Here is a 22,745-nt window from a genome sequence, read left to right on the forward strand (position 1 = left end):
ATACGAGGCTAATTTGCAGAAGCGCTGCTCAGTTAATTGCAGACTGGTAACCATTCGCTAAAGGAAGCCAGCGAACAACGCCAAGAGGCTGGAAGGACAAAAGTAGCTCGTGACCTTGACACGTTAGTGGAATTCCCTACTTGCATACGACCGCCTCCGTGGTCTAGTGATAGGGCCCGGCGAGCGGAAGGTCGGTGGTTCAATCCCCGGTTGCGTCGAATGTTCTTGTTGTTACCTTGCCTGACGCTAGGAATTAAGGGGTTGCAACAAGGACTGGTCGGCTCGGAGTCAGTATACTGTGTCTGAGTTGGGTATCCATGTTAAACTGCAGAGTGGTATCTCAGTGGGCAAACTGACGACCATACCTTAGCACAAAGGTTACCACGACTGGCCTCAAAACCGCATCACGATAACGGAGCCCGTGTGAGAATGCTGTCAAGTCTGTCCTATAAGTGTAGGCGATGCCTGTTTAAAAGGCGCCGCAATTCGCTGTGCGGAGTTGTGTCCCTTGGGCGCGCCAGAAACAAGTTCGCCCCAATATGTTTCTAGGTTTCTCGGCACAATACCGTGCGCGGTCTTTCGCATTCATGCTTGATAATGGTCTGAATGTATGACTTTTATGTGACAGTCGTCATATCTATTACACTAATACTTCAGTTTTAAATCACTGTTTTCACATTAGTTTGTGCAAATTGAACAACCTTGAAATAATACTAAAAATGAAGTTACCTACGATAGATACTTCCATTTAAATTAACTGAAGTTAGAAATATAAAAACTGGATTTGATTTAAAAATCCCTTGATTTTCAGATGTTTTAATTAATTTACTCTGAAGAATAATTTAAATGAAAATTAAATTAAAAGGCAACCCCAAAATTAGTTTTTAAACACTAAAAGTGTTATAAGAAAATTATGTTGATTTGTTCCTTGACGAACATGAAGCGCGCGTAAAAGAATCACTGAGTGTCAGCTGTTGCGAACGCTTCGACATCTAAAATCGTAAGTGTTTTGTGGGGGAGAGAAGAAAAAAGAAAAACAATGAATTTACCTTTGATGACCGTGGTTCAATGACACGTGTCTAGGTTTTCACAATATTGAATTTACCGTTTGAATTCACTTTAATGCTGTGGTAAGATATTAGATTGAAAATGAATATTGTATTGGTATTGTGGCGACATCAAGTCGACCCTCACTCTGACCCCTTCCTAAAATAGACACGCCCCTACCTGTCTATTGAGAAAACAAGACGTTATGATACGTGTGTCCCCCTACATTAAAGTAGACTCGTCTAAATAGCTGGGCTGGCTCTGACACGGGTACGCGATCTCTCGACTAATATTTAGTTCCTGAAAAATAGAAATAAAATAATCTTATTTTTTAATATATATCTACAAAATAAAAAAATCTAAATGGAGTCCAGTGCAATGCTTATTTCAGGAGCTGAGGTAATCAACACTTGAGCTGGATTCATTAATAATATCCCCCCCCCCCCCCCTTGGGTCAGGGAGACAGACGGATTTCTAGCCGTAACAGACACGACGTTGTAAACATATTATGACACTTGGTATTATTTGAATAACAATAGTTTTGTTTTTGATTCAACATCTTTTTTTATCAGGGTGTTGAAATACATTTCTCTGTGAATCCATTATCCTACTTAATCGTTTATTTTGAGGCAAAATATAAACATTCCTACATACTATATGTAATATTTACCATGTTATTAAAAAATAAATTAACTATGTCATGGTTTAATCCGCTATGAAGGACAGTTAATGGAGAATGGTTTGAATCAAACACTATCAAAGTGTTACTTTAACTATAAGGACAACGGTGTGCTTCTCAGAATTGTTTTGCAAACATCTGAAACTTGACCAAATTTATAGCATAGCTTCAAGTATAATGGCCAAGCTAACTCTATTTACTGTGGAAATAAAACCCCAAATATAAGATTCTGTATTACTGAAACTGATGAATTCTTCAGTATCCCCGGTCGTCATTATCTGACTGTCGTCGACATCTTTAGGTTAATTTCACCCACGTGTGACTCGTCACGTTCAGACATAGGGTCGTTTTGTTAGACTGTACAGAGACCATATAATCTATCATATTGTCTCTACACTGTATAACTCGGCCACGAAAGTATTTTGTTGAAATATTATTTTATTTTTTCACACGAAAAAAGGAGTTATTCACCCTGTACAGGTACTGTATTCCTATGCCTTACTATTCCAGGGTTTATTCTCTGGATGGTTTATGTCTCCTAATGTGTACACAATTTGCATTTCAGGATATTGTTTGGAGATAATTTTAAATAACAAAAACGTTACATTTTTCAAAAAACAATTAACAATGATTGTCCCCAAATCAAGCGATACACATGAGATGATATGCATATTTTCTTTTGTTTCCTTTCAACGGACGAGGCCACTAAAAGGCGTCTCGGTGTCTTAAACATTCTGAAAACACAGCCGCTTGAGTGCTATTACGGGCTCTAAATTTGGAAATAACAAAATGTGTTGTTGGGAAATAGCATCGCTCTTCAACGATGGAGTTTAGAAAATGTCGAATGACAACAATTGGTGACGTCATCGATTGTAGTGCACATTGAACTGCGGCACCACTTCGTTGTCGTTGATTTCGGGAGCTTTCAGTTGAATTCTGCATAAAATATTGAGTGCATTTAATTTTCCGACTGCGTTTGGATTTTTGAAGTTCAGTACTGATATTTTATTCATGAAAGGTAAGATTCATTGCACACTTACTTCGCATTGGCACTATGCATGGTAATGAATGATGAAGTGACAGATGGATGAATTCGTTGATTTTCCTGAAATTTACATGAATTATAATACATTTGCTCCCAAATAAGTCACTGATTTTGAAGGTGAAAATCGCCAATGATAGTTCAGTCACCATCGGACCATAAAATTATCATATTGTTCATAACCTTACAAGTAAATTTAGGTTCTAGCCTAGAACTGATATTGAAACGAGTCAGTTTATTTATCAAAACTAGACTGACTAGCAATTTTATGTCATGATGGTTTAATATCATCAAAATTGAAAGAAAATTGACATTGATTTTGGTTTATAAATAACAAAAATAACAACAAATAAATACCTTGTCTGATCTATGTCTACAGCTAACAGTTTACTTGTTCATGGGATTTGTAATGAATTATAAACATGATAAAGGATGTAAACATAGCATGGTCTTTGTGTCACATGTTTACAGAGTTGGTTGGTTGGTTTGTTGTTTAATGCCGCCCTCAGCAATATTCCAGCTATATGACAGTGGTCTGTAAATAATCGAGTCTGGACCAGACAATCCAGTGATTGATGTCATGATCATCGATCCACGCAATTGGGATCGATGACATGCATCAACAGTCAGCAAGGCTGACCACCCGATCCCGTTAGTCGCCTTTTACGGCAAGCATGGGTTGCTGAAGACCTATTCTACCCCGGATCTTCATGGGTCTGTTTACAAAGTAGATGATGGAACAATCCAGAGTCAAATGACCAGTGGGTGCTATTGGTCTTTTTCATGATTATCAGTTTTAAATGAACTTTTTTCATCAAAATGCAATTATTATTTTATACCTTTATCAGTTTGACATTGTGTTAGTTTCTCTGTCTCTGACATAGAGAGTTCCTGTTATACTCAAACATTAGGTGAATATAATCCGTTCATCAGTATAGAATGACATTCATAACAAAGGAATTGGAAATGGAGCTACTGAGCTACTGAGCTACAGAGCTACAGAGCTACAGAACTGTACTGAGTAAGTGAGTAAATGATTATTAAATTACCCCTGTTAACTATTTACAATTTACACAACTCCAATGCCGCATGGCACTAGTTCAAAACAGACATTTATTCAGTATTTAAGATGTTTCACTTAAACATCAAGTACACTTTTTGAGTCATAATTATGTTCAAGTTACCTCCCCCATGATCTAACATATTTTTGGTTACATTGTGCTCTCATTCCTGTCAAGCAAGATGGTCCAGTTGATTGATCAGTGAAATAGCTTCTTACAATGAGACTGATAAAACACATAATGGCATTGACAATCATGACTAATATAAACAGCCATTGGTGTATCAAACAAAATTTAACAATTGCCCCCTTAAAGTTAAAAACTTTACCATGTTAAAAAAATCAAACATTTGATGGTATATTTCTGCATCCCCTCCAAAATCTGAAATCTAATTGTTGATATTCTCCATGCAGCGTTAGAAATTGTCACTAGTCCTATAGTCCTTGCCAAACTGCCCAATACTTAAGGTATTGTAAGGACTAGTAGGAATTTGCCCTTTTTAAGGGTTTTGCTGTATGTTATCATTATAAGGACAAGTGGTCTAAAACTGTTCGTTCCAAACGTTGCCGTGGCCATTGGAGTAAACAGTCAAAAAAAGTTTTTTTGAATATCTTGCCATGTGTGTCATTTTTGTAAATATCCATGTTCTTATCTGTCTGGCAGTTTATTTTGTTTCCACTTTATTACTAATCTGCCCTTTTCAATCTTACATATGTGTGAGGAAACAATGACCGTGTGACATCAACATGATCAATCTGAAGTTATGAGTAGTTCAAGTGCAATGTTTTTGTACTATGTTTATTCATCTCATAAATAACATAAAATACATAACCATGATAACAAGTAAATACATGTTATAAATATATTATTGAAAGTAGTTTCATTGATATACAGATGCAAGAATCACTGGCCGTCAGTCAGAAAATCTGTGATTTTGCTATTACCTTTGGTTGAAAGACGGATCTGACCTGATCTGGTCTGTCACAATGTCATCTATGTTTTCAAGCAGTTTCGAATCACTGTTTACTGTTGTTCATTGAGGGTGTAAATTGAGGACAAGGTGTCAGTACTTATTCAAGTTAATGGTTAGCCTTCAGTTCAATTGTTTATTACCGCTTTGAACAGCCGCCTGTGGCCGCAGATGTTGTGATAGGCTGATAGACAAGTGATCCGCTCAGAGATTAACAGTTCATTATAAACATAATTATTTTCGTTGTACCCACTGGACCTCAAAGTGAGTTTGAGGTATGCCATATTTGACGTAATAAGTGCCCAGGACGCTCTCCAAATTAGAAATAGAGGGCTCTTATTAGAATATTATTTTGATGAAATACAACAGAGTTGAAAGATCGTAAATTTCGTGGTTTATGCTGACAGCCTGAAATGTGTTTATACGACAGCTTCAGAATTTAATTTCCCATAATTAAGGATGCATATAACACATGTTATACACGATTAAATAAGTCTTGTGTACATTGATCAATCGGAAGGGTTGCTAATTTGGATTGTTCACTAGCCAATATATAAGCAAATATCGCAGTGGGCGCTTATTAGAGTTGGGCGCTTATTACGTCAAATACGGTATGTGTTATTTCGTATGACATAATATATCATTTTGTGTGCATTAGGATGATTAGAAAATTCAGACATTGACTTGGAAATTGATGAGGATGGGAGGCAGACACTGTAAACAGTTTGTTGGGTGTCCTGTTATTGAAAAGTGACCTTACGGATATTTTGCCTGTGCAATAATAATTAAATATTGATACTCATTCAGTGATTCATTGATCAAAGCTGTCAGTACAGAGTCGTCTCCCTTTTCCTTCATATCTCTACAGTTAGGTATCTACTAGTCCTGCTCCATGACAGGAATATCTGTATTATTTGAAAACAAAACCAGTCTAGATCGATATAAAAAAAAGTCTAGCCAGCTCTAGCCACCTAGAGGAGATAAATGTATTGTATAATAAGTGAGTGAGTGAGTATGGTTTTTCTCAGCTTTTGGCAATATTCCAGCAATATCATGGCGGGGGACACCAGAAATGTACCCATGTCAGGAATCGAAACCCGGGTGTTCGGCGTGAATAGTGAACACTTTAACCACTAGGCTACCCGACCGCCCCAGTTGTATACTAAAAGATTTCATAGACCATATGTTAGTCTATGTACCTATGTGAAACATGATGTACATGTGTTGCCTGGAATTTTTTTTATTTTAATTAAGATGAATACACAAGCATTATCTTGATACCTTGTAGAAATTTATAAGTTGCAGCTCAACATAAGCTGCATATTTGCATAAAATACAAACAATATATAACTATTACCCAATTAATTTTGAGTTGCTAGCTTACAGATATGCATGAATTTTCAGCATGCGTTCCTGTATGTCCATGCAGATCTTTATTTACTAATCTAAGGCAGGGATCATGTACGTGAACACTACTGCCGTGAACAGTGCATAAGAGGTGCGAAGTGTTTTTTGTTTTCTTTGTTGTTTAATGCAGCACTCAGCAATATTACAGCTATGTGATGGCAGTCTGTAAATAATCAAGTCTTGACCAGACAGTCCAGTGATTGATATCATGAGCATTGATCCACGCAATTGGGATACAAAGACATGCATCAATCAAGTCAGCGAGCCTGACAGCCCAATCCCGTTAGTCGCCCTTTATGTCAAGCATTGGTTGATGAAAACTTTTTTCCCCGGATCTTCATGGGTCGACCAGCGGAGAGAAGTTAGCTATCAACATCAGCAGCAGGTGGCTCCATGGTTGAAGAAGCTAGCAACTCATGATCCCATTAGTCGCCTCTTACGACAAGCATAGTCGCCTGTATCCCTGTGGTTTGCATTGGAGAGATTTGTTGTTGTTGTTTTCTAATATTTTACAATCAAACTGAACTTATATAACTTTCCAAAGTAGAGAGATGCAGTGCATCATTTTAATAAGATGAAATGTCAAGTAATTGTAATTTGGAGAAATATTATGTGATGGAGAATGATTTGGCAAACTTAATATATAAAATAAACAGATGAAGTGTAACTTGTGACCACTGAAATTCCCCTTTCATGTATTATGTGTTAATTATTCAACTTATTCGAGACACTGTCCAAAATAACTGCCTACCTGCCCGTAGCTGGTAACTTTTCTGTTGGACTGCATGAAATTTCCTCCATCTGCCGATTTTCTGGCAGATAATGTTAAGACTACTTACATATTCAGTTTGATTATAACTCCTTGTAGATTCTAAAATTAATTGTTTGCATTATTTTATCTGAATCAAGACGCGATTTGTACCTTGGATGTGTCAGTTGACATTCTTTGTTTGCCTTGAAAATGTGGTTACCTCCCCTTGAAAGATGGTGACTGACAGTGATGTTTGTTTGCCAAGGGGGAAAAGTAAGAAAATATCTGAATTTTGATATATGTATTAAGATGTGATAGTATCTTTATTAGTAGTGGGAACACTAGGCTATGGATAATATTCATTTCACATCTATCAGAAAACATCCAAATTTCTGTATGATTGTGTACCAATTCTTAATCAATTTGATCAAAATGTGCTCATCAAAGTGTTTCCCCCAAATTCTAACATGCAGCAACATTCCCTTGATGATGTCATCTACAATACACTGCTGCGTCAAGTAGCAAGTCTACAGTGCAGTGACGTAGTCCAAGTGGCTGCTCCCAATCAGCCTTTGCACAGTCAACTCCCGATCAGCCTTTGCACAGTCAACTCCCGATCAGCCTTTGCACAGTCAACTCCCGATCAGCCTTTGCACAGTCAACTCCCGATCAGCCTTTGCACAGTCAACTCCCGATCAGCCTTTGCACAGTCAACTCCCGATCTGCCTTTGCACAGTCAACTCCCGATCAGCCTTTGCACAGTCAACTCCCGATCAGCCTTTGCACAGTCAACTCCCGATCAGCCTTTGCACAGTCAACTCCCGATCAGCCTTTGCACAGTCAACTCCCGATCAGCCTTTGCACAGTCAGCTCCCGATCAGCCTTTGCACAGTCAGCTCCCGATCAGCCTTTGCACAGTCAACTCCCGACCAGCCTTTGCACAGTCAACTCCCGACCAGCCTTTGCACAGTCAACTCCCGACCAGCCTTTGCACAGTCAACTCCCGATCAGCCTTTGCACAGTCAACTCCCGACCAGCCTTTGCACAGTCAACTCCCGACCAGCCTTTGCACAGTCAACTCCCAATCAGCCTTTGCACAGTCAACACAAACACTGGTAATACCAGCTAGTTAGTTTCACCCCGAAACTGTGTCTGTGACATCATGGTAACCAGTTTAGATGCTAGTGTTAGTGCTACTGGAATTAGAATGTCAGTGACAATCTTCCAGTGAAAGGAATACCTACTTACTCTCGGCAAATATAGTACAGTCTACCTAGTTGTCCCTGAGTATGTCCGGAACCCGTGATGATCCGGGTTGGAATAGGTCTTCATCAACCCATGCTTGCTGTAACAGGCGCTATGCTTGTGGTACGACGTGACTAACATGATCGGTGGTCAGGCTCACTGACTTGGCTGATGTATGTCATTGTATCCCAATTATGTGGATCCATGCTCATGATATCAATCACTGGACTGTCTGGTCAAGACTCAATTATTTACAGACCACCGTCATATAGCTGGTGTATTGTCGAGTGCAGCGTTAAACAAAAACCAAATAAAAAAACACTTCGCACTTCTTATGCACTGTTCATGGCAGTAGTGTTCACATGTACATGACGCCTGCATTCAATCAGTAAATAAAGATCTGCAAAGTTATATAGGTATGCATGCTGAAAAGGCTACAACAGATAAACAACAAACAAACAAATATTATGTCCTGTCACAAACTTTTTATCATGCCATTGGGGTGAAAACACTGTGCAAATGATAAATGACAAAATATATACTTATTCTTGTTGCATTTGCTAAAAGCTAACTATTTTCACCTTTAGTTGAGAGATAGGCTGTCATTGTGGGAGATGGCCATCAAATGCAGTCAACAGTTTTGATGTACAAGGAGAACTAAGTTCAAGACAATCCTGTGACATTTGTGAAGGTGTGGGCGGGGAGGCTTGGTCTTAAACTGTGTTACCTGTCCAGCCTTGTCTACCTGGCTGCTGTGTTTCAAGTATACAGGTGTGAGTGATGAGAGATGAACAAAGGGTGTTAGATTCATTTTGATTTATTCTGGAGGAAATGAGATACAACTGGTGTAAGCCCTGACAATCAGAATTATGTGTACAGGACTCCGGTCTGTTAGTTGTATTGTCCTTGGAGTCGGAACTGTCTCACTTGTTGGGGAGCAGTTCAGCTGTGTAGGAGTGAATCAAACACGTTTCTATAGTTTTTTCTTGTTTGGGGCATCATAACCTGTCTACATTATCCCATGGCTCCACAGAGATGGCAGTGATTATGTAAATAAGCTCTGTCAGTCACATCTGTTTTCCGGGTCATAACTAAAATTATCCAAGTTCCCCTTGGAATTAAGATTTATAAATTTAATCGGTTTTTTTTGGTGGTTTCCATAGAAACAAGATCAATTATTCTGATGGCATGGTTGGGGTGTTTGTCAGATGCTTTTACTAAGATTGGAAAAGAAGTTGGTTAATATCGCTTCTTGAAACTTGCTTGTAAATATTTCTGGCATTAGCATGATTAGCAATGCCATAGGAATGAGAAAATTGTTACTGAGAGTGTTTGAAATTTGCATGAAGTCAAATCCTTACATTAATGGTTGAAGATTGAGGGGTCACCACATTCAAATACTACAGCAGCAAACCTGAAACACCCCAGGGCACCCTTAGATTGGAAATTGGAAATTAGACAGGAAGGTCAAGGCATGATTTCTTGTTTAGTTTTCATTCAGCCCGAACCTGTCACTTGACATCATGAAAGTTAAAGTATCTGAGTCTGGAAGTTCCAGCATAGTTCAGCAAGGGTGGAAACTGAACTTTTATAGTCAGTTAACATCCTTGCCTCGGGAAGATGGATTAAAATGTGAACGAATGGATGTAGCGAAAGTAGCCCAGTATAGGGACTCACAAATCAGCCAATCATGTGCCTAGAATGACTGAAAAGTGATATGGAAACACTGTGCAAGTATCAGAAATGTGTGCACCAATATATTTTGCTCCTTGTGTAATAACTGATTATATGCACTGTATTACTACTGAGTTATACTTTAATTAATTTGGTTGCGTAAGTTAAAGCAGAGGACCTGCTGACAGAGGACCAGTCGGTGAGGACCAGTCGGTGAGGACCAGTCGGTGAGGACATGACGTGGCTGCTTGTCATGTTCCATTTAGTTTTCATTCAGCCCGAACCTGTCACTTGACATCATGAAAGTTAAAGTATCAACTTTTATTGACAATACTTACTGGACCAATAGTCTTTTTACGTGACAGACAACAGACTAGTGGCCAAAGTGCCAGACTGAACTTCTACCCCACTTACAATACCTCACACTGAGTAGGTGTTTTTTGTGTACGGAGTTCCACCATGTTCATAGAAACCAGGGACAACTTTTAACAGTGTCGGCTATATCTGGTGTATAGCTGGAATTTGTGGCTTGGTGATATGGACTTGTCTTTTGGTATTAGATAGTGGTACTGTAACTTGGGTAATGTTGCATCTATTGAACTAAGGTAAAAGAGTAAGTAAGAGTCTGTATCAACCCTCATACTTGTGGTAAGAGGCGACTAACGGGATCGCGTGGTCAGGCTCGCTGACTTGGTTGATGCATGTCATTGTATCCCAATTGCATACATTAATGCTCATGATGTCAATCACTGGATTGTTTTGTCCAGACCACCATCATATAGCTGGAATATTGCTGAGTGCGACAAACTCCAAAAAACATGATTATAATATAGTGAGTTGTGGATTTTGTGTCAACCCAATTCATGACACATCATACAATGAGCCACATACAATTAATAATTTCATGCATTTCCAACCCAATCATGAATTACTGGGCATGTTCTGTGAAGAGTGTGAAGCTGATGTGAAATGTAGACAGTCAAAACCTGATGTCTGGGGAAGATTCAGCCTGCCATCATATAGCTGGAATATTGCTGAGTGTGGCGTTAAACAACAAAAGAGAGTCTGTATCATGAACATGACATGGGAATGAAAGTTAGTATGTTTTCTTAAAAAATCAAAGTCGGTATGGAGTAGCAGTCTCTGTCTCATCATATGGGGACTTATTGCTAGGAAAGCTAGGTCAAGGTCACCAGAGATCACAAACCATGATGTGGACCTCCGCACTATCCAGATTGGCTCTTCAGATTACCTCTTCAGATTACCAATAAATGTTGGATTCGTTAGATGAGTTATTGATGTACGTTCATCAGCATTTCTCACTCATTTACCTCATGTTAGATGACAAGGTCACTGGCAATGTCATTCACTCATCAAAATGGTCGTTGAAGTAATAACAGTAAAAAGGTGTTCATTAAGAATTCATACGGGGTTCGGGGGGCATATGTTTCACTGCAGCATCCTGTACGCTTAGCAACCGACTTGTTTACATGATGGTATGACTGTCACAATGTAGTAAGGAACAATACAATTATGTTTTCTGATTATGATTGAGACTAAAACATATGTGATTAAGATTATGTCTGTGTATTTACTTGACCCAATGAGCCCTTAACTCCTTATAAATTCACACCGGGCTTGCGTGGCCCAGTCGTCTAAGGCGCTGCGATTCACTGTGCAGAGTTGCGTTCCTTGGGCATGCCAGAAATCTATGATTGTGGGTTCGAATCCCGGTTCGCCCCAATTGTTTCTAGGTTTGTCAGCACCATACCTGTGCTCGTAGGTTTCATCGAAGTGGTTAACGTCTGAGACCTGCATCACTTCGGGCCTTCTCGCCATATTAAGCTGGAATACTGTTGAAAGCGGCGTTAACCCCAACTCACTCACTATAAATTCACAAACACCCATCATCTTATCATAGAGTGACAGCATATTTGTATGTACTTTCATATGTCTTTCTTGCTCTGAACTATAATTATAGAGCATTGTTATCATTTTAGCTTCAGGATAATGATTTCCAGACAAAATGTAATTTTTTTCATGATAATATGATATATAGGAAGCATGCCAATCTTCACCTACCCTACGGCCGAACTAGGCAGGAATTATGGAGCAATGTTTTCGAATGAATGAAATCGACATTGCAGATTTTGGTTGATTACAGGATTTGTAAAGCATGTGTTCTGCCAACTCGACCTCAACAGATATTTTCAAATCATTTCATGTTTTTAATCAACGCTCACTTAATTTGATGCACTTCGCAAAGTAAGACCCGTTTTATTACCTTACAGATCTTGATTATCGATCTGATCATTTTGACTGGGCGCAACCATTTTGTAATAGCCATTGGTGGCGCTATGTTCGAGTCTGGAAGTTCCAGCATAGTTCAGCAAGGGTGGAAACTGGACTTTTATAGTCAGTTAACATCCTTGCCTCGAGAAGATGGATTAAAATGTGAACGAATGGATGTAGCGAAAGTAGCCCAGTATAGGGACTCACAAATCAGCCAATCATGTGCCTAGAATGACTGAAAAGTGATATGGAAACACTGTGCAAGTATCAGAAATGTGTGCACCAATATATTTTGCTCCTTGTGTAATAACTGATTATATGCACTGTATTACTACTGAGTTATACTTTAATTAATTTGGTTGCGTAAGTTAAAGCAGAGGACCTGCTGACAGAGGACCAGTCGGTGAGGACATGACGTGGCTGCTTGTCATGTTCCACTGTCGTATTGCATTAATCATACAATTACCGTATTCGACGTAATAAGCGCCAAGGGGGCTCTCAAAATTAGAAAAAGTGGGCTATTATTAGGAAATAATTTTGGTGAAAGTGTTGAAAGATCGAAAATTTTGTGGTTTATGTTGACAGCCTGAAATGATACAAAAGAAAAGTCTGTGCGTATTATACACGACAGATATATTTTCCAGAATTTATTTGCCCGTAATTAAGGTGCATATAACACACAAGAGTGTATTATACACGAATAAATAAGTCTTGTGTACATTGATCAATCGGAAGGGTACTAATTGGGTTTGTTCACTAGCCAATATATTAGCAAATATCGCCTTGGGCGCTATTAGAGTGGGGCGCTTACGTTGAATACGGTATATTTAATCACAGATTATAACATATGGACTGTGTAATGTTTATCTGAAAACTCTTGTTCCGATGTCGGTCTATCTAGAGTCTGGCTATAGTTTATTTGTAAGCTGTAAGTGTACCCTATATGACCGTAGATAAGCCGAAATTATGAAGACCAGAAAAAAGAGTTCGGCTTATGTCATGATCGTGATCTTTCAGAAACAGCAATTGAAGTTTGCTATGACAACAGCCATTATTGTTATAAATACTGTAATCAATAAATGCGTATGATACACTTATGTTGTCTTTATTAAATATTTTTATACATGTTACTATTACCAGTAATAAGTTTTCTAAAGTTCAAGGTTTATCATTCTTCATAAGCGCCACAATCTTTACATATAACAACATAATCCACGGATGTAATCGCCAATAGCTATTCCATAGATTCTGCAAAGTTGATACACTGGAAGCTTTTTTGTAAGGGAATGTCTCATAAAACCTCAGACAAGTAATATGATCATCTTTTCCCAACAAACAGAGATATTTTGGGGTTGGATTTGATTTGTCTTATTCATCAAAACTTATGATTATAGAAGAAATTGTATTTTTCACTTTCTATACAAGCCATGTTTTTACCTATTGTAATTAAAACATCAGACCACAACAAAATTATTGAGAACATGAGATTGTAGTTGGCACTAGCCGATAATAATTCTTTTTTTTTATGACAATATTCCATGCCAAATGTACTGACCCACAGAAATAGGTTTTGTCAATGAGCCGACATCGGAGAGTGGACACCAGTTTTCAAGGCATATTCGATCCAATTCTAATGAAGGGACATTAGAAACATGGCTGGTACCTAGTCAACTTTCGTCAAAAAACATAGGTAGGAGTAGCGAAGTGGATGCAGGCAATCATTCCAGTGCTCTAGAATTACACTGACCTCACTGAACCTTTAAAGAAAAAGTCAATACTCATTTCTTAACAGCTTCAGGAATGGCCATTACACCTTGATTGAGTGTTTTGATTTATATATGTGATCAGGCACTCAGCCTTGCATAAACATCCTATTAAGGCAGGATGTATGAAGCACATATACGAGAGCACCCATGAGAAAGGAGGATCAGTTAGTTCCTCGTGTTGGTTAATACTCTGGGAAACAGCTATAGCTGGGTGTCATGGCATGATGTGTGGAAAAATTGGGGTACTTTTTTGGATGATTTTGAACAGTGGCAGTATTGGTTATAACAATCACAGGCCTTCCTATCTATCAGAGTGAAACGAAGAAAAACTGACCTCATTAACATTCATAGTGTGTGAGGAATTTTACTATGCGAAGTGAAAACGAAAAAGATAGATCATAAAGACGTATTCATTGCAAACAAAGCCACTTGTAATAGAGTATGTCTTCTTGTGGACACGGAAGCACAGGCAGGTGAAACACTTCGTTTGCTTCCATGAAAAAGAGCTAAAAATGGTGAATTGGCACTAACTTCGGGAACGTAATGCGTGTGAGAAAATGGCGGACATGGACGATGTTCGAGATTTCTAATGTGTCATGAATATAGAATAACGAACATATCTACAAAAGTTTGACTGATGAATGTATAACATATTTTTCTTCCCTTTGACGAATGTCCTAAACGTTCATTGCTATATACCCGTATAAGATGTAGATCTAGTGGTGATTGCGAGTAGCTTTTAATTCCTAAATTGACCATGAGCCCCTCAGCATGCTTATAGTGGGGCAATTGCTTCTTGTGATTTGAAAGAAATTGAAAGACATTCCATACATTATAAACTAAATACATTTGGGGGATCGCTTGGAGGCAAATCCCTTGCCAAACTCTATTCACATGCTTGTCTTTACTGAAAACACAACCCTGGCTGGCCATTATGCTCAGATCTAACAAAATAAAAACCACATGTATATTTATACTTGGACTTGTTTGTCACTAAATGAATCACATTGAACAATAAGTACAAATAGACATAGAAACATTGGGAAATATAAAAGTAACGCCCGCTGAAATTATTGTTGTCCTCCATTCTTCTCGTTGCAATTCTGGTAAAGATGTTGCCGCTTGACTAAAATTGTTTTTTCACGGATGTGAACGACATATTTCCATTGCAATCGTATTACTAGTCCGCTATTAGTTGTGCATGGGCCGCTGCGGATGGCTGTATGTCCTACATATTTCATTGTGTTCACATTTTTATGACTTTCTAATACAATAATGAGTCCTTATAAAATATATGTCGGTAATTAGTTCTGAATTTCTTCATTTCACTCCGATAGATGGGAAGGCCTGAATGATTTTTCACTATATGAACAACCTCCACTGAAATGTGGGGATTCCCACATCAGACATCTTCCCGAGGCAAGGGAGTTAACTGACTATAAAAGTCCAGTTTCCACCCTTACCGAACTAGGCTGGTATTATGGAATTACATTTTGGCTGGACTAACGAGTCTATGCATAGTCCAATCAAAAACACGCACCGAAATCGAAATCCGGTTCGTAAACTGTCATGAAGATTTCGGTTGATTGCAGGATTTGCAAAGCATGTGCACCGCCAACTCGTTGTAAGCAGATATTTTCCAAATCTTTTCATGTTTTCAATCAAGGTGCTCACGTGATTTGATGCATTTTGCGATGTAAGACCTGTTTTATCACAATATAGATCTTGATTATTGATCAGATCGTCCTGACTCATTTTGTATGAAGCAAACGCAAGTGATACGAGAAGTGGAATGTGATTGGTCCATAGGAGAGGCTTAGAAGGGACATAACTGGTAATAGCCACTGGTGGCGCTACGATCGAGCCCAGGAATTCCAGCCTAGTTCGGCAAGGGTGGAAACTGGACTGTTAAAGTCAGTTAACTCTCTTGCCTCGGGAAGATGCATAACAGAATGGTCTTCAGGACCCATGCTTGTACAAGTTGTAGCGCCCCGTGAATTATGCTTGTCATAAGAGGCGACTATGCTTGTAGAGGATACTAACGGGATCAGATGGTCAGACTTGTTGACTTGGTTGATGCATGTAATCGTATCCCAATTGCATAGATCGATGCTCATGATGTCAATCACTCGATTGTCTGGTCAAGACTTGATTATTTACAGACCACTGTCATATAGCTGAAATATTGGTGAGTGCTGCATTTAAAAAACAATCCTGAGTCTAGAAAAATTATGTTCGGTCTTGTGAGCTCAGCTGATAATCATCCATATAATATAGCAAGATTCTACTGAAAATGAGGCTAAGAGACTTGTTCGGGCTAGTTGTCACAAGAGCGTTTTCCACAGACTGGGTTTGGATGCCATATTTGTGTCCGGGTAACCAAGGAGAAGAGTGCCGCAGTACCAGTTTCACTGCACTGCCCTGTGGTACGGAGGCTTCTAGCACTTCCTGTGCACTGTCACAAGGTCGAAAGGGTGATAAGACTTTGGTCTTGAAGTAACCAAACCTGATCAACCCAGTGACGGAATTGTGAACTGAGACTAAAATAACACCCACTCCTTCATTTTGTTTAATATTGTTTAATCTCTTAAGTTTACGAAGTCCCTACTCGACAACAATAGTTTTGAGTCCAATTCTGTTGAGGTTCCCAATACAAGGCACTGTAGATGTGTTGAATGTGGTCTGTATTATATTTCTACATGGGATGGCCTTTCAAATGTAGTCATGGATATTTTTCTTATTTTTCTTATTGAAAGCTTTGGCTGCAGGTCTTGTGTCAGATGTAAAAATGTAGATCTGTTGGTTGGAGTGGCCTGGGAGCTGATGTTGTCAGTGTTAGTGGCCAGAGGGGTTTCTGTTTAAAATGTGGATTTTTAAACAGTTTGGTTACCCTTGAAGAGGGGATCTGATGCTAAAGATATGAGATGCCTAGCTCATAAAATGTCAAAATATTTCCTTTATGGTGTTTACAAACAAAAGGTCGGTCCACTCATTACTCACAACCAAACAGTATGATTCAGTCTGTAGCTTAAGCCACTATTCTGAAGCCAGAGTCTAGTAAAATTTCTTAAGGTCACAAAGATCAGATGACATCGGTCCATACTAAAACCTACTGTAGGTAAAGAGAAGATACAAGTTTAGGCTAGAAGACTCGACCGAATTTAGCACAGACTGATTATACATACTGAACAAAAAAGTTAGTGATCATGTATTTTGGGGGTACTTTAAAGCCTTCACTCCAAAACATATCCCAAAAGTATTCATGATCCTTAACTTTTGTGTTCAGTATATACAGAAAAAAACCTGTCATCTTCAAAATTTGTTATTAGCCAAATTATGACCATGGCATCGTGGGATTATGGAGTCCATGCCTTCTAATGGCTATAAGAGCTGGAGTTGTTTCCCAGGGTAATGTCTTGCAGTAATCCCCTGTCAGCTACGATCCATCGACCATTGGCAAAATCCCTCATGACCTGCGTCCCATGTGTCCTTTGGCGCCATCAATGATTCTCATTTTGCTGGCCATCATCTTTTAGATTTGACCAGCTCCATAAACAGACCAATAAACCATCTCAGCTTCATAGAAATCCTGTGATTGACCAGGCCATCGACTGACAGCCCTGTTGGACATTATGGAGCTGGCAGTGCAAGACATGATACACTAGTCCTGACCGCTATCCATTATCACCACCTTGACCATCATTTAAGGAGCACACTCTTCACAGCTGAACTGATGTACCTCAAGCAGTTGCTGCCAATCTAACCCCCCAACCCCCCTCTCCCAGCTTGCCTCCCCCTCCCCTCCCACTCTCATGGGATCTTTGATTGGCATATGCCTGTGGAGAGAGATAGGTTTACACTACCAGAGTCTGTTCCTTGTTTCTTCACCTCCCTGCTATTTTTAGCTGGGTAAGTTATGCTAAGTTTTTGGAAGCAACAAGGCTTCCGACACATGGACAGGCATCATCACAACTTGGGCGCTCAGCCCTAAATCCGAGGACAGCAATTTTTTCGACAAACTTGCCGTGTATTACATCTCCCTGATGGAGTTTGACGTTCTGGTTCAGACGATGGATGGCATCCAGCTCTGTCCCCGGAGTGCCTCGCTTTACAGGGCCAGAACGGTACGTAAAAGTTTCACACTTCCATCTGTCCCTCCACCTCGAAGGCGCCCATCTTGTACAAAAAACAAGTTGGGAACCTTGACCAAAAGCTGCTTTCAAGACAGCGGTTGTATAAAGTTGTGTTTACTTGTCTGATGGAAGGTTGTCATGGAATCGAGAGTCCTGTCACTTGCTGTTGTCTGTGGAAGTGTTGTGTCTTTATTCTACCTCCTTTCCTCCTGTAAATGCTCATGTCAATATCAGGCAAAGTGCGGGCTGATGAATGGATGGCTTAAGCTCATGTACAGTCTGTGGAACATTGTGGTCTCTGTCAAGGATCAAATTAATTTCTATCCTAAACATTGTCAGAATGGCTAATGCCAATGGATAACGTGGTTTGAATTCTGAGGGCCTGTTGATTTGTCAAACATAGGTACGCCATCACACCTTCAACCCGTTTCCATCAAGCTTTATTGGACATTCTGGCAGCTGTTTTTTAAATTTAGGGTCACTGTTCGCTAGCTCCTGAAAAGATATTAGAAGACTATGCTTAGATACAGATAGGAGTGAGGAAGCCAATGATAGCTCAAGCTAACATTCTCAATGACTGAAATCTCCTTTGGTCCATAAGATAGAAATAGGTAGTCACCATGCTCACTGCTCGTTGTATTATATACATCTATTTAAGGATAGACCTAATGAAAAAGTTTCTAAAACAGAAATCACATTGAGTGTTGTTAGATCTTAGGGTTATTGCTGTTGTAGATAATGGTGATCTTGCAGTGTGAGACTTACAATATCGAATTAAATAATTTCAAAGTGTTAAACTTAAGATTAGAGTTATTATCCTTTGTTTTCTTGAAAATCATATCACACAATGTTAAGACAATATATTTCTTGTTTCACTAATGAATCTGTCCTATTTTGCCAACAAAGGTGTTGTGTGTGATCACAATAAGGGTGGCTGAAAAAGTATTAATAATGTATATTTTTCATTTGACGATAAAAAAATGTGTATGTTTTGAATTAGTGCAGATTTTAAGCGAGTAATCTCACATATAACTTTACGACATCTTTTAGCCTTTTGTTGATTGGTGTATTCACCAAGAGAATCTGAAAGGTGATGTTGGGATTTCCTGAGTCCTGCTTTGGGGGTTGGGTATCTTTGGATTGACTGCTGAGCGGATTTGTGTGAGTAGGTCTCAATTTCCTTCTTCAAGCCAACTTTAATCCCTGGTCTTGTAAACATGGGGATGTTGTAATGTTTATCTTCAGACAGTTGTTCTATACAGGATTGACCATTGTACATTCATTAAGTCACTACACAAACAAAACATAGGCAATCTGTAGCATGGTGAAACAATGCTAATTACTTGTGTAAAGGCAATTACAATAGTAACCATGTGCAGTTTTCTTTGCATGGAGCCATACTGGTGTCATGTTTATTTTGCAATATACACGGCAGATGGCTTAATGATGTTATACCAGTTATAATTTGTTAATTGCAATTAGGAAATAACTTTCATTGAGTTATACTTGGTCAAGTGGAGTGTATTACAAGGTGTTAATTTGGACATGGCAATAAACATATTGCATTGCAGTGATACATATCATCAGATTTGACTAATTATTGTTAATTACACTGATGTTAATTTCACGGAGGGTCAGTCAGTTGTGCAATACAGCAGGTCAGGTGGAAGTCATTTCCTGGTGGCTGTTTCCCCATCTGCGACCTCCATGTCTGCCCAGTTCTCTCAAGGCCGAGGGTTGTTTACAAACTGACCTATATGCCACCACCACCCCCCATCTGGTGCCAGCCTTGCCCCCAGGCCATAAACTGGACCCCCCTGTAAACATCCTTCCATTCACCCCTTCGTGATCATTGGGTTGCAGTTTAATGTCACTGTTTAATACTGTTTTGGTAAATGGAAGCAATTTGTATCTTGGATATTTCTGTAACATGGAGGCTAGGGTTTAAGTTTTCTGTTTATAATGTGTAAAGTAAATGCTTTGAATTTGAGTTTCACCTAGTTGGCAAATTGCCATATTTAAGTTGGCAAGAGTAATAATTAAGTTGACAAGAGTAATTTGCAGTAATATTTTGTGACAAATTTTGATTTCTGTTGAAGATTAAGACTCTAACTTCATTAAATGTTAATCTTGTATATGTAGCAACAGAATTATGATAGATAAACTGTGGTTTTCAGATGATTTATAAATTAACTTGTCAGTAATGTGCAACCACTTAAGAAACTGAACTTTAAAAACGTCAAGTCGAGTTAATAGCCCATATTTGTGTTCCAGAAAATCAATAAATATTTTGCTCATCAATCCCTACCATGAAAATTCTCATTACTCGTAATAATAACTTACTTAATTTTATTTAAATCTATTAAAATATCAATGTGATGTTTTGGGTTATTCCATGACTTATGGGACGTTCTTATGTACATCGAACTGGCAACATTAATCTTGAATATTAATAAACAATTCTAAACAAATATACATACTCAGAATATACCTGACTTTCAACATAAAGCTCAACTGTTGCACAGTCTTAACACATACCCAGAATATAACCGAATTTCAACATCCAGCTCATCTCTCGCACCAACTTCACACATACCCAGACTACACCTGAAATACAACCACTCATCCGTGACCCCTTTGAAGTCGCTAATACCTAATGATCCCAGGCAGGCTGGTGTGCGGCTGTCACGCTCCACCAGTTGTTTGTCTTGCAACTAGAGGCCATAGATTGACACTCCTCCAGCTATGGGCTGGTGAGCAGGCCTCAGTGGAGTCTTTTGTCCCTGTGGGTTTATGACCAGGCTCTGCTTGTGACCTGCTGCAATACTCTCTCAGTCAACATGGAGGACACTAGCAGTCAGATCGCTGTTGGATTATGTACCTGTTATGACAAGATCAACGCTTCTAAGAGAAAGGTATGAATGAAATTTAGCTGGTATTGCCATGACTATGATGTACATGTATGTCGTGTTGAAATGTGCATGCTGAAGGGTGGTAATTGATGAAGTGTTTAGCATCTGTGTATAGGTATTTGTACCTATAAGCTAGGTTTGGATGACTTCATATGTCTAGGTTGGTTTCATAAACTAAATCTCCCAAATGAGATGTTTCAAATTGTACAAGGTTTTGTAGGATAGAAACTAGCTGTGTGTGTACCTTCGTGTTGATGTTTGAAACAGAACCATGCTTGGATAAGCATGTGGATATGTCTCATGCAACAGTATCTGTAAGGTAGTTCTGAACAGGTTAAGGGATTTGCTAGTTCTGCACCACGACCATGGAGTATATGTATTTTATGAAAAAAAATAAATCTAGAAATGCAAACAAAAGCAAGTCTAGCCAGCTCAAGCTAGCTCTAGGGATTTGTCTTTAAGCCTTCAAGGGTTGAAATATACATGTGTGGGACAAGGATGCTTTCTTTATTACGCATATGTCGGAAAGCGCACGTTAAATTCCTAATTTAAGTTAGTAAGTAAGGATGCTTGCTTTACTTGTTGTAGTTCACAGTCTGTTGTGTTGTTCACAACTTTTGTTTTAAAGCCACTTGAAATGAGCATGTTCGTCCCCAGTTACAAACTTCCAAGTGCTTTGCCCTGCTAGGAGATATGTGCAGGAGTACCTCTGTATCTGGACGTGAAATGTACAAAGATAAAACAAGAACACTTGTGAAACAAGGCAAATGTCTTTCAAAGGCTCCTTTCTCTATATGCCATTACGGTCATGTTTCATTGTTGTTGAGTTGTAAGGCCAGTCATAAGTATTATATATATCCATGCACAGCTGCAGGTGATACAACAATGTACAATATACAGACGTGATGGTCATATGTGTATTCAAGATATATATAGCATGCACGTTACTGTTGTACATGTATATATATATATTGTACATGAGGTTTAGCAAGTGCATTACTTGAGCTACTAAATAGCTAGTCAATATTTTAATATTCTTGACTTGTACAGTGTGCTCAATTTTTTTCACCATTCAAATGTAAATAAATACAAATATTTGGCCGAACTCACTTTGAAGAATAGCATGCATGTTTGAGTTGTTAATGCATTCTTTGTTATCAGTATGACTGTCGTATGTCCTAGTCACATGTTGCTGGTATCAGCTGCATTGTTGTCGATCACTCTGTCAACAAGTACCACGGAATGCAATTGACAAGCCCCCAGGCGACATGGGCAGTCAGATATATGTTGATAACATGTCAAAGGGTGACGCTCCTTGCCACAACGCTCCTTGCCACAACGTAGATGTCCTATCTCGTCTGGCGCTGGTACAAGAGTCGGTATCATGTGCACCACCCACTACCAGTTACGCCAGCACAAGACATTGGATATTTGTGTGTCAGTTCTAATTGAAGTCCTTCATGCATGCAGGGGACGTTTCCCAATGATTTTGCCACACTGAAGACCTGGTCTTGTTTTCCCTAATGAGTACAATTTGTGAAGCCCATTCTTGGTGTCCCCTGTTGTGATGTTGCTGGAATATTGCTTCAAGTGGCGTAAAACTATATGCACAAAAACAATGTATTGTGATTCTTGGCCCTGCAAAAGAATTTGACTTTCAGAATATATTCAACAAATGTTCAGGCAATCTTTTCATATGTACATTGTGTCTGTTAAAAATCACTTGTGAAAAATGTCGCTCATTATGCATTTCAATCAGACCCAGG

The 22,745-nt window shown here is 38.9% G+C and overlaps 1 protein-coding gene across 3 annotated transcripts in view; it reads left to right on the plus strand.

Annotated features, from left to right (window-relative positions):
* Positions 1–2,592: 2,592 nt before the first annotated feature.
* LOC124148969 (ras-specific guanine nucleotide-releasing factor RalGPS1-like) overlaps positions 2,593–22,745 on the plus strand; it is an 80,045-nt gene continuing 59,892 nt past the window's right edge. The window contains exon 1 of one of the 3 annotated variants that reach the window (XM_046520270.2): positions 2,593–2,744. Coding sequence is in view for 2 of the 3 variants with exons in the window: in XM_046520264.2 (XP_046376220.1) it covers positions 17,978–18,058 (81 nt within the window). In the remaining variant the exon portion in view is untranslated. Of the gene's footprint in view, positions 2,745–17,858; positions 18,059–20,819; positions 20,983–22,745 lie in introns of those variants that run through there. The other 2 variants (XM_046520264.2, XM_046520265.2) reach the window with 2 other exon arrangements.

The sequence above is a fragment of the Haliotis rufescens genome, unplaced genomic scaffold, assembly GCF_023055435.1.
Source record: "Haliotis rufescens isolate VD_foot unplaced genomic scaffold, xgHalRufe1.0.p SCAF_8, whole genome shotgun sequence".
NCBI lineage: Eukaryota > Metazoa > Mollusca > Gastropoda > Lepetellida > Haliotidae > Haliotis > Haliotis rufescens.